Source organism: Electrophorus electricus, chromosome 15 (genome assembly GCF_041902795.1).
Source record: "Electrophorus electricus isolate QZ-2024a chromosome 15, ASM4190279v1, whole genome shotgun sequence".
Classification (NCBI taxonomy): domain Eukaryota; kingdom Metazoa; phylum Chordata; class Actinopteri; order Gymnotiformes; family Gymnotidae; genus Electrophorus; species Electrophorus electricus.
In genome coordinates, this window is record NC_137511.1 from 9,865,546 (window position 1) to 9,878,642 (window position 13,097).

At 39.0% G+C, this 13,097-nt stretch overlaps 1 protein-coding gene across 7 annotated transcripts in view; it reads left to right on the forward strand.

Moving 5' to 3' along the window:
- ppm1bb (protein phosphatase, Mg2+/Mn2+ dependent, 1Bb) overlaps window positions 1-11,367 on the forward strand; it is a 28,753-nt gene extending 17,386 nt beyond the window's left edge. For 4 of the 7 annotated variants that reach the window (XM_081698247.1, XM_035533411.2, XM_027002627.3 and 1 more), the window contains 4 exons: window positions 419-536; window positions 2,364-2,475; window positions 2,726-2,783; window positions 3,392-5,545. In XM_081698247.1, coding sequence (XP_081554373.1) covers window positions 419-536; window positions 2,364-2,475; window positions 2,726-2,783; window positions 3,392-3,679 — 576 coding nt within the window. In that variant the 3' untranslated portion in view covers window positions 3,680-5,545. Of the gene's footprint in view, window positions 1-418; window positions 537-2,363; window positions 2,476-2,725; window positions 2,784-3,391; window positions 5,546-6,311; window positions 8,920-10,767 lie in introns of those variants that run through there. The other 3 variants (XR_014117331.1, XM_027002630.3, XM_081698248.1) reach the window with 3 other exon arrangements.
- The last annotated feature ends 1,730 nt before the right edge of the window (window positions 11,368-13,097 follow it).

Here is a 13,097-nt window from a genome sequence, read left to right on the forward strand (position 1 = left end):
TTTACAGCAAACAAATAATTTAATGAGCTATGTCCAACACTCATTGAAAGAGTTTTATCTGTGCATTTAAATGTATTTTTGTTTATCTTTCATATTTTAAGTGTCTGTTGCTCTATTCATAGAGTATGACCATGGAATGTCGATCTTAAATTGAGGTTTTTCCATCCCTGAATTTTGTTACTGTGTAGTACCATTTCCATTCTCGTTGCCCACCTTGGATGCTTTCAGTAGTGTTCTGGTTCCAGTCTCAGTATGACTAGAAGTTATACATTTCTATGCAAAGTAAATATTGCCAAGAAAAGAAGCAGCACAGATTTGTGATCGTTTACAATAGCACTGGTACTGTAAACACACGCTGAACTGACTGAATTTAAATAAAGTTTTTTTTTCTTCACTGTACCCTCTTTTTTCCATCCAGGGCAGCCGTGACAACATGAGTGTTGTATTGGTGTGTTTTCCCAATGCACCCAAGGTGTTGGAGGAGGCAGTGAAGAAGGAGTCAGAGCTGGAGAAATTTCTAGAATCTCGTGTTGAAGGTAAGTGAGAGCTGCCACACTTTTATGATCGACACTATAAATGTGAAAATTGCAAACTACTTGTTTCATATACTCCAGAAAGCCTAACTCTAAAAGGAAATTTGTGGGGCAAGTCTTAACGATTCATTTATTTGTTTGTTTGTTTGTTTGTTTAATAATTTATTGCATTGGTATTTAAATCTCAATTTAGTTTTTGGTATTGCATAAAATGTAGGCCTTTAGACCTGCTGCTGTTAATATATAAAACATATGTAACCTAAATGAATGAATGGAGCTGGTTGAGACTCAAATGTTAAAAAATATATGAAGGTTTACACAAGATTAAAGATTTTTATTTATTTGATTTTTTTTTTTTTCCATCAGTTCAATTTAACAAGTGCACTTCTCTTACTAAAAACTATATATTTAAAATATGGACAGTAAAGTACAGTACTGATGTTCACATTTTGTAATATGTTCAGTATAAATCAGTATATACTTGGCCACAAATAAATTCTTATAATTCATCTTGTTCTGAATTATATCTTTAGAATTCATGAACTTAAGTGCCTCAGTTGGAGTAGCTTTAACTTTAGACAATGAAACTTGACCCTTTAGGTTTACGGTGATATTGGTTATGTCTTATGTCCTCATGTTCTTTGACACATTTATTTTCAAATGACTCACAAAGTTGTTTTTGTATTTTCTTTTTAATAGCATAGCCACCATGTGAATTTAACAGAACACAGCCTACATCTAGCAAATATGCTATAATTGCTATAATTTTCTCACACATTAAATTAGTTTCAGAGTGTGTGTGTGATACTTTTCTGTGAATGTTTAGCCTCATAAACCAGCTTCTTTTTGTTTTTCATCAATTAATCAGTGCTAATCCTTCTGTAGTTAGGTTTTTTCCCCCTCATTGCACAGGTTTAGCCTGCCTTTGGTTGTTTGCTTTTTGTTTGTCTTTAAGGGAGTAAACAGTGCTGATTATGGTTCATTTTTATATATATATATATATATATATATATATATATATATATATATATATATATATATATATATATATATATATATATATATATATATATAAAATATAAAAAATCAAATTTGTTTTGGCATTTTGTTTTATCTGCCAATACTGTTTGTTGATGCCACCATATGTGTCACTAGATAATATGATTGTTGTTTATGGTATTTTGGATGAAAGTTTGGTTGATTTTTGGGAAACCACGATAAACATCCCTGGCCATAGCAGGGAGTCTGCATTCAAATGTCTTCAGTCTAGCACTAGATCTAATCTAAATATAAGAAACTGGTATGGTGAAAAATGAGTCCTATAGCCTCCCATTACAACTGGATTTGTATTATTACAATTATAAATATTTTTGATTTATATTCCTCTGCTGTTCTGCTCTGTGTATAGTATATTTAAATGCCACTAATCTGTAGATCCCTTCTTTCCCTCTGCCTTTATCCTCTTTAATTTCTGGCACGGCCAGGCAAGTTTTGACTTATGCTGTGACTCATTTTCCTCAATGTGAATGGTTGGCAGAGCCCTCAGTGTTTTTGCTAATTCTGAGGTGTTGTCTATATGCTAGAGATATTCGCAAGGGATCAGTGATGAATAATCCTAATCAACCTCTCCTTTTAGTGCTAATATTGATATCCTTAGCTCTTTGGATATGTTTTAAGTGGTGTATCTGCAGGAATGGTGAGATTGATCCACATTTGCATCCGGGTGTGCTTCCTTTCGTGATGTATCAGATGTTCTACTTAATTGGCCCTTTGGCAGTGCTTAGTGTATTGCATTTGTGTAATGTTGTTGTTGTTTCTCTTACCTTGCAGAGATCATGGAGAAATCAGGGGAAGAAGGCATACCAGATATGGCCTATGTCATGCGCAGCCTCTCTGCTGAAAACATCCAGAACTTGCCACCGGGAGGTGGAATTGCTAGCAAGTGAGAGAAACTCAGCCTATAATTTACTAATGTCCACCTTCATATGCTAAATACTAACCACCATCCATATCCACAGATTAAGAATATTATCTTTGGCATCCTAAATGTTCTTATCAGCCAGCTAGGCTACCCACTACTCCTTATTTCCGTTAGTAAGGCTTTTGTAATGTATTTTTTTTCCCTGTGTGACACCTTTTATCTATCGTCACAGTGCTCCTCCAACATCTTAGATCTTATCTTTCTTCTTTAGACGCAGTGTAATAGAGGCTGTGTACAACAGACTTAATCCACACAGAGATGATGATGGGGTGAGTTGGTCTTTCTAGTTTTAATGGAAAACATGCTCAAAGCAAACTAGGAGGTCATTATAGTGTATAGGCTCTTCAGAATTGGTGTAATCATGTCCTAATGCTGATATGGTAGCCAGATGGGATTAGCAGGATTTTAAATCCATCACAATCATTCAGTGTTTTGGTGATGTGATCTTTAGTAATGAAGTCATATTGACAGCTTCTTTATAGTGATTTTCATATCTTTTGGCTTTGTTTCAGTTTTGTGTTTGCGTTGCTTGAAAACATTTTGTGTTCATTTCATGTCTGTGGGGTTTCAGTCAGATACTTGATTTAATCTCTGAGTGCCAGTGAATTTGTATTGCCTGAGGAGGGTTTGGGAGTGTGGTTTTCATTGCTAAAAAGGTGCTTGTACATTTTGTCTTCACTTCAGTGCTTACCTTGACTCTTACACTTGCACATTCATCAGCTTCTCTGAGTTGGGGCTGCCATCCTTGTCCCACCAATCTATTCTCAGTTGTTCTTAATGTGAGCCAGGATGTGTGAGATCTTGGGCAGATGGCCTGTCCTATTCAGGTCCAGTCTCTTAACCTGCTCTGCCCACTGACACTGGCGTCTTGCACCAGGCCACGGCGGGTGAGGAGGAAGAGAGTAGCGCCGCTGCCCACCTGCTGGAGGCACTGCGCCAGTTCCGCCTCAGTCACCGAGGCGAGTATCGCCACGTGTTGGAGCAGGCACTCTCCACCTATCGGCTGTCCTACGAGACAGGCGGAGCCTCGCGACCTAATCCTCAGGAAGAAGTTTCCTCACCCCCACCGGCTGCTGCAACAGAGCCCCTGAGCTCTGGAGAGGAAACAGAGGAAGCCACCAAGCCGCCACCTCTCGACGAGCTCTCTGATTCTTCTGTTGCATGACCCTTGATGTCCAATACAATAACCTCAAAATCCTCCTCTCTCTCTTGCCCTGCTCCCCACAGCTTTTCCTCTTTCCTCCCTGGCTCTGAGCACTAGTCAGATCCCTGAACAACTTGAGGCACGGCTCCCTCTCATACCAGTGAACAGTTTTGGTGCAGGTTTTTGGTTAACCATTCGGTCATGTGTAGATGTTACTGAAAATGGTGAACAGTGTATCTTGATTCTGGTCTGGTTAAACTTCCTTATAGCAAAGTCAACAAAGGACAAGTTTAAAGCACTATTCTCGTAACTTAAAGCCTGCCCTGTGACTGTAAATGATGTTATCCTTGGCATATTCCAGCACTGTCTATAGTCAGCACTTTCCTGATGTGCAGCACTTAGCATTGATCTAATCTAGTCCCTGTGGAAGCTTTATTCATCCATGAGGGTACATTTGAATGTGGAATTCAAGAGGAGACTTGGTAACAGTAGTTTCCGATAAGTAAACAAAAATATCAGTCCCCTTTTAGGTGTGGTATTTTTACTAACTAAACATTTAAAAGCAAAATCACTTACATAGATCAGACAATCTGGGGCTTGCCAAGGGCATCACTAACTTCTTGCTCTTGTATATACCGGCACATGCTCGTTGCTATGCAATGCATGTGTACTTTACATTTTGGATTAATTTTTTGATCACTTTCTCGGTGCGAGTGTTTACGCATGGGCGTGTGTGTGTGTGTGTGTGTGTGTGTGTGTGTGTGTGTGTGTGTGTGTGTGTGTGTGTGTGTGTGTGTGTGTGTGAGAGAGAGAATCAGTGTGGTAGACATATGTATGTCACTGTTGTGAGGCTGAAATTTGATTCATATATGTGAATAACCAAATATATGTGGAAGAAACAAATAAGACATTTGTGCATACTATCCGAGGCTGTGGTTATAGGCAGTATTTCTGTCCCTTTATTACCCTACATGGCTATATGATTGAAGTCACATGTTTGCTCTCACCACTTTGACTGTTAGGAGGACAGGGGAGGTGGTACTTGACCAACAGTTGCTTCTAAAAAGCACAACAATGTCAATGCAACATCAATAGTAGCTAAAAAAGTAATAAATGACCTGGCAATGGAATAGTATTTATATTATCATTTTCCTCATAACCAAGATACACGGCCACATGTTACTGCTAACCAACATGAATTCCCATGCTGGTGAGCTATTCCTCTTTGCTTGCTTTGGAAGATGACAAGATATTTAGGAGAATTTAATCTTTGTGTCTCTCTTCTTAATCCTCAAGTTAGTTCACAGGCCACTGCCACACGATTGCTCAAATGTCTGTACTCATGCACAGTTTGCACAGAAACACCATCAGTATGTGAAATGGATATGTGATCCTGTCCACATGGGATGAGTGTCATACTCCAAAGATAGAAAAGCATTTATTCATTTTTTTTTTTTATGGGGGTTTTGTTTTCCTCGCAGGTTAAAGCGATGTGGGGATTATAATTGTTAAGTTAGTGTTTTGACATTTTTGGTTAATTGAGTTTGGGCTGATTGAATATTGCATACTGTAATACTACTAACAGTGAGCATAACTGCATGTTTAAAGATCTCAAATATTGAATCAGAAATATTTCTAGCACTCTCCTGATTCTAAGAAGGACTGGGGGACAATGTTTTCCTGTTGATGTCATCATATCAGCACTAACCCGTAGTTATTTTCATGGTTTGGGTTAGAGCTTTAGCAAAACTCTTGGAAGACGTTAGATGTCCATCCTGACTAGTGTGTGAGTTCAGTGTGTTGATTCTGCAGGTTTTTTTTAAAAAATTGTTTTCATTATTATTCTTATAATTTTTTTGGACCAAATAAATCTCATTGAACAGTGAACTGTTGTCATTGCTGTTGTTTGACATTCATAGAACCTGAAGAATTCTGTTGATCAGCTGGCTAAAGCCCACAGGCTGTACATTCTTAACAGTCAACAGTTAACATGTCAGAAATTTGAATGCTACCTCCTTTGTTGTCATAGGTTTTCCACCCAAATGTTTGGTTTGGCAGGTAGGTATGTTGGCTGAAAATACAAGCATGAGAAACATCTGGACATCTGGCCTTGTAAACAACAGTTTCAAAATCCAATTTTCATTGTCTTAGTGATCCATGAACATATAATACATTTTCACTGTATGATCTCAGGTAAGTGTGGTTAAGGTCTTTTTCGGGAACCTTACATGTGGTTACTGCAGTATAGTTGAATTTTACTGTTATGGGTTTGCTTTCACTGTAAACATTTGTTCTTGTTCATATGATCTGATATAATATCAGTATAATCTGATATTCACCGTGGCTTTGGTGACTGTCATATTCAGAGTGGCCTGGGATGTTCTTTAAAAACAGACCTGCCTTCACAAGTGTTCTGGCACCAGAATATTCAGACAACTATATAACCATTGGTTAAGCTGCATAACCCCCATTTTGAATGTTACACACTGAGTATCAGTGGTTTTTTTTGTTGTTGTTGTGTTTTTTTCTCTTTACATGCTTTGCCTTTTCTCCTGTCTCCTCAGTTCTTGCTCGTCAGCTCTTTCTCCTCCATGTTTATTTTTTCCTTTGATTGCTCATTTCTTTCCCTCTCTTTGTTTTCTCCCTGTCGCAGAGTGGAGGTGACCTGGATGACCCGTGGTAGCCAGAGACACCATGACTACAGTCTCCACATGAGAATGTCGTCAATGTACACAGAAGAAATCCTTTACTCACACTTTTTGGTTTTGATTCCAAGAGATTCATAGGAAATGTTAAGTCTGGAAAGTTATATACAGAAATCAACAGAAATGGCAAGATTTTTAGAGCTGCAGCATTGTTGATGAGAGAGTAATTAATTTTCTCCTTTTTCTCCATTATTTTTTTCCCTTCCTGCTATAATTTAACTGAGTGATGAAACTGTTGTGAGGATTTGTGGCTTGTTCCTGAAGTGTAGGCGAGAACTTTGGGCATTGCAGATGGACATGGCAGGCCAGGGAGCTTTGAGACAGAACGGAGGTGTTTGGACCTCTTTTGATATTGCAGGATGCTCGAGCCTAAGGAGCTTACTCTGCACTGTCCTCACCAGAATCTTGGACGTGGTTTTCATCCCCACCCCACGCATGTGCAGCTTTTCAGAGACTTGGGTGATGGGCAGAACCTCATTCACCACTTTTAGTTCCTCCTTCCACCAAGCATCCCAACTCTGCTTAAACCCTGGATCTCAGATTGTCTCTTGTTCCTGGTCCTGCTGCTTGTGAGTTTTAAGTATCCTTTTTTGTTTTGTTTGGGGGTATGCTTACTGTGTCAGATACTACTCCTGGTGCTTGTTTGATTAAAAACAATTATAGAGCATTCATTAGAACAAGAAGGAAAAAAAAAAGACATTCTTGTGTTCACCCCGCAGCTCAAGAAAACAAACTACTGGAGGGAATGTCATTATGCTTAACTTTTACATTTTGTAGGGCTGCTGGACTTGTGCAACGACCATCCGTTTCTGAAGCAGTCAATACAATGTAGAGATTTCTCAGCCAGTCCTTGAGGACCCAAAACTAAGGTCACATTTTTATTCAATTCCTGCTGGGAACATGGGAACCTCAGGAGGGTCCTGCTCTTAATGGAGGGATGTGTTCTGCTCAGGAGGGATCTGCTATTAAAGCAGTAGAACAAAGATGTAAACCAGTTGGGGATTCTAAAGAACTGGATTTAACCCCCCACCCAGTTAAAACTTCCAGGTCCTTTACCCCTCTTCATTGTTTATCCGATCTTTTTTCTCTCACTATTATTGTCTTTTCCCTAGCACTTCTCATATATTTTAATTTTTTTTCATCAACTTGCTTTCTGGGTTCTTGTGTGGGTTGTTTTTTTGTTTTGTTTTGTTTTTGTTTGTTTTTGTTGTTTTTTGTTATTTGCGCAATTCCTCTAACAGAAATATAGCTACAATTTTAATTTTTTTTAACTTCTCTCATTTTAAAGCTTATTATTAAAACAGTTTTTGCAGTTTTATGATGTAATTGATTGTTTGCAGTCATATTTGATTACAAGAAAAAACATGAATTTAAATAAAATATTTAAGAAGGTTAAGGCTGTTTAGAGTATTTCTAAAGAAATATATGCACCCTGATCTTGCTATCATCCAGCAAATGAAAGATTGTGCACTGTTTTCTGTGCAGTAGGTTCTTAAATTAATTCTTCCTTTTGTGTAATCTAGGTTTTCTTTTTCCACCCCCCTCTTTAAAAAACAGTAATATTTGTTGTAGGTTTTGAGTCCTGATGGGAGATCAATAGTAGTAAGAGTATGCTTTCAGCACTGTTAGATTTGGGTGAATAAACCTCGTTTACATACTTGTATGTACATATGTACATACACAAACATTAAATAGCATGAATGTGTCTCATATGTATGTTTTTCATATTCTCAGTATATACTGACGCACATGCTTTTACATATTCACATGTACTTATTTTCATTTTTGTTTGAGGTGCATCTTCGCTCCACCTTCTTCTCCTTTCTCTCACTTCCGTTTCATCTCTCTCTACAGAAACATTTATATAGTCAAATGTGCTATGCTGTGGAAGGCTTTCTGGAATTCATCCTCTAACACACCACCACCCCGCACCCCTCGATATTGCTTTTGAGCATTCATTGACCTTACCTGATCAGGTGTGTAGCTTTAAAATGTGTGTTAATTGAATTAAATGAGATTATTTGTTTATGTATGTATATATATTTTTGCAGTTTCTTTTCCCACTGGTTCACTTAAATTGTAGGCATATGCTGGAAAGCTTAATTTTATGATGGACAGAAGTAGAAAGTAAACTTACTAAATGATTTCTAATTAAAATGTTGGCCAAAGAAATGCACCCCCCCCCCCCCCCCCCCCCATTTTGTATATCTACAATTATTAATAGAATCACCATTGGGGTGGGTGTTATTTATTCAAAATATTTGGCTTTGAGAAGTGCTGTAAGATGTGGAGGGGCATCTGTTGAGAGTTGGGAGGCGGAGAATGCTGGCCCGATACAGTTTTGAGATCATGATGGAGGGCTTTTTTGCTCACACTGTTTCACTATGAATCTCAAGATTTTGCTCTATCCCATTTTTTCTCCCTCACTAACTGTCTGATCCTCTCTATCCACTTTGTAACATCCATGTAATGAAAGTCCCTAGTATGATGTTGTGGTATTTCATTAGCATACAGTGAACATGATCTGTTATCATCAATAAAGGACTGATAAAGGTTGATGTTAATACTACTGCCTTGTTTATATATGTTTTGTTCAAAATTGTTCTAGCTGCATTTGTTTTCTTCAGCATTTTGCTTTTTTTTGGGGGGGGGGGGGGTTTATTTTTAACCTTTTTTTTTCCTTCACTTTTTACCCATCAAAATCTTGTATACAAAATCTTCCAGGAAAATACTAAAGCTTTACTATTGTGCTACAATAGGATTTGATGATGCTGCATGTTTAAGACTGTGGTGTCAACACTGAGACACAAGAGGGCATGGTAACTGCACAGAATGCTTCAGAACCTTAATTTCACACAGAAGGTTTAAAACCACTAGGAACATATCTGTTTGGTGGCTCACTGCACTTTTGTTGTCCTCCAGATTATGGCTATGTTTTGATGAAATGTAGTAAATACTGGGAGCAAGGCTTGGAGGAATATTGACAAAAATTAATAGAACCCCCCCCCCCACCTTCACTCTAAAATAATTGAATGGCACCAGACATTCTATAGACTTTGTAGATCTACAAGAGGTTTAGAATATCATGTGGAGATGGTAATGAGAGAAAATACTTAGTTGTGTCCAGTGTTTCTGAAAGGATCTCACCCTTACTCAGAATATTTGTTCCAATGCTCTCATTTTATAGGCATTGTTGGAGTTATGCTAGTATAATCTGGTAAAAGGTTACTGATGTGAAAAATTGGGGTAACGCCATGGGGTGTCTGCTAAATTGTCACACTCACCTGACAGCATACTGTCTAGGTCATCACCTCACCCTTTCTTCTAATCAGCTACCTCAGTGAGCTGACCCATCCTTTCTTAGAGCTGGGTCTTCTGCTCCTAATTACAGAGCCTTTGTCCCAGTAGTGGCCAGGTCCCAGTAATGGTCAAGCCTAGCCCCCACCTTGCTGTATCCCCTAAAACTCTCTTCTCCTGGCAGTTGTTTTCCTTAGATCAGGATGCCAAACGTGTGGATTAGAGTAATCCACTCTCGTCGGGTTGAATCAGAAGGGGGGTGGGATCGGCGAGGGGGTGGGGTCAGCACTTGACTAAATTGTAGACATCCTGAGGTTTGTGGATTCAGAGGTTAAGCAAAGCAGACTGAGTGTACATTGGAAAATGGTTTGAAAAGTAGAAAGATAAATGAATGGGTAGGGATAGTAAAGGGATGAAAATGTTTCATAGTGTCTTCCAGATTCCACATAATGTGCATGCCACAGTTAATCTTTTTTAAACTTCGGATTTTAAGTACTTTCGTTAGGCAAGTTGTCTTGGTTTTCTGTAGAGCAGGTGTTGGACTTGATCATACCATCAGCTCACTATTGTCTGTACTTCTTGTTTTCATATTATTATTTTTTTTAACAGGTTCTTAATAGATAAGCAGTTTACTGCTGTGCTGCAGATGTTTTGCGATACTAATTGTTTACAAATAAGACAATTTTGTCTATGAAGGTTTTAAGTCATACAAGTAATTGAGTTGTATACTAGTAGCAAATCATGTTGACTAATTTGGAGATTGTTTGAAGCTGTTTTTCCACTCTCAGGGGCTTTATCAGTTCATCTTCATCAGAAATGAAGACCATGGAAATATTTGAAGACATCTTCAAGATTATATAACACATCCAGCCATTTTGACATGCCACAACTAGACAAAGTATATTCTTATTGTGTGGTTGAGGGCTGATTTGTTTTTTTGGGACATAGAAACTTTGATGGCATGAATGAGAGTAAAGCCTTCCTGTTTTATAAAACTTGACAAGCCAGTAAGCCCTTCTATTTGTAAATAGTGTGTTGCATTGTGACATTTGCTATTTTAAGCCCTCAATAACTTTAATGCACTAAGAAAATATCTGTCTTGTGCAGTGTGTGGAGTGGGCAGTGATGGTTTGAATGGCAGGTAGACTGAGCAGGCGGGGTAGGGATTACCCCTCTTTCCAAAACCTTGGTTACACTACAGAATTAAATGAGCTGCTGAAAGAATGCACCCAGGGGTGGCACAACCATGCGTCCTGGGGCCAGAGCTTAAGCAGAGCTGGAGTGGCAGGATTACAGAGGAAATGAGAGGACTGAGCAGGGGACCCAGAGTCAGGTAATTCAGCTCTAATTAAACACAGTGACCAACCTGCATGCTTTCTCTCTTTCACTCTGGATTTGCTTCTGCCTGTTGAGATGCTGCTATTTTATGCATTCTGAAATCCCATTGTTCCTATTTGTTTGTAACAGATTTGGTGGCCAGGTCTGTAGGTTGACTTGTTCCTGCTGTCTCTCTATTCTTCCTGTTGTCTCCCAACATATCAGCCCCTTATTACTAGTTTTTGTGTGAACTTAAGGTATCTTTGAATGCAGTGTTTGTTTTATCAGTTGTCCACAGTAATGATATATCTGCAGTCTTAAGGAGCTGTGAATGAACACTTATTAAAATTATTTTAATAAAATTGCAAGTGTAAAATTCTGTCGCTTACACTGTGTGTGTGTGTGTGTGTGTGTGAGCGAGACATCATATTCGTGTTAGTAGATATCTGAGTCTCAGCAGGCAGTGTCCAGTGGAGTTGAATGTCCCTCCCTCTTAGCCACTGGCCCACCAACCGGCTCTGTTCTGACATGACTGCTCTTTGTGTTTGTGTAGCCAGGCCGAAAGCCCTGGCCGCAGGAAGGAATTAAGAGAGGAGAGGAGGGGAGAAGTAATTATGTTTAGTCACTGAATTCTGGAGATCCTTGTGTTAATTATGCGATTCACTACAAAACACTGTCAAGTCAAGTGAAAAGAGCAGGAATGCTGGTGCGAGCAGCCCAGAACATGACACCTCTGAGCCCCTGAGAGGCCATGGCTGGGCTATGGGTTTGGACAGCAGGATAAGCTCTTCATGTATAGCAGCCTCCAATTACAGCCCTGCCCATTAACATGCAGCTTTGCACCTCAGCATGGTTCTTCTGGTTTCTCAGCAATTTGTTTTGTAACTCTTTGTTTAGTGGTGCTGTATGGAACAAACGATGCACTGGTATACATTAATTTCAAATACTGCAACTAATTTCAGCCTTGGTTTTTTTTTTTTTTTTTAAAAAAAGGTCTACATTTTGCAAAGGATATAATGTTGTTGTTGTTATTGTTTTTAATATTTTCGAGCCTGCAGCCTGAGACTGAATGTCATTGTGTTAAATGCAGAATCAGGAGGAATCTGAGTTTGTGCATTAATGGATTCTAATTCACATTAACAAAGTGTGCAGTCCTGAGGAGGCTGACCAGTAAACTCTTAATACCTCTCTCCAGATTATGGCTCCTCTTTTGTAAGTGATGAAGAGAGGGCCAGATACGATCAGGAGCAGGACCTGGGTCTGCAGACTGAGTAGCACAGTGGAGGAGACGATAGGAGAGGAAGTCATTTGTGGACTGAGCATGTTTCATGCCTCAGAAACCATGTTGAATTAAATGGAGTAATCACAGCTTGGGGCCACCTTTCCCTCTCCCCTTGTCTCTCTCCCTGTCTCTCTCCCTCTTGTGAGTGGAGCAGATTACCAGCGGATCAATGTGGGGGCCGGGTCAACACACACGTCTTCCATGCAGTGTTTTTCATCGGGTGTGTAGGTACTGGTGTGGACATATTCACATACACGTACACATTTTCATAGGAAAAAGGTATTTAGATATACTCTGGCATTTTGGCCCAAATTACATCTGTTACAGAAATTTTGGAAAAGATTGTTCATCTTTTGGAACACATTAGGTAACATTTAGGTTTTTAAGATCCATCTTTCTGAATCGTCAGTGTGTCTGATTCATGTTCAAAAGTGCATTAAGATTTATCCAAACTGCTGCTGCTATGACTGAACAGCGATTCACCCGTTAACTTCAGAAACATTGAAGTCATTTAACCCTGTGTCCTGCACCCTGCCAGAGAGAGAAGACACACAAGGTCAGAGGTAGAAGAGTAGTTTTGATTCAGACCAAGCGAAGCATTTAATTCTAGAGCTGCCCTCAGGCATCTTCTGTGAATGTTCTTAATCCACTGCTATAATGCACATTGCCCAATTGTGTATGTTCATTATCTGGACTCAGTGTGTGCCCCTTTGGGTAGTCATTGTGAAACTCAGTGTGTCCTATCTTCTCTGAGCTGTATGAATTTAGACAACGACAGTTGAGTATTAAGAGAAGGCCATTTATCTTATATAAAGCAGTGGAGGGATGGTAGACAGGA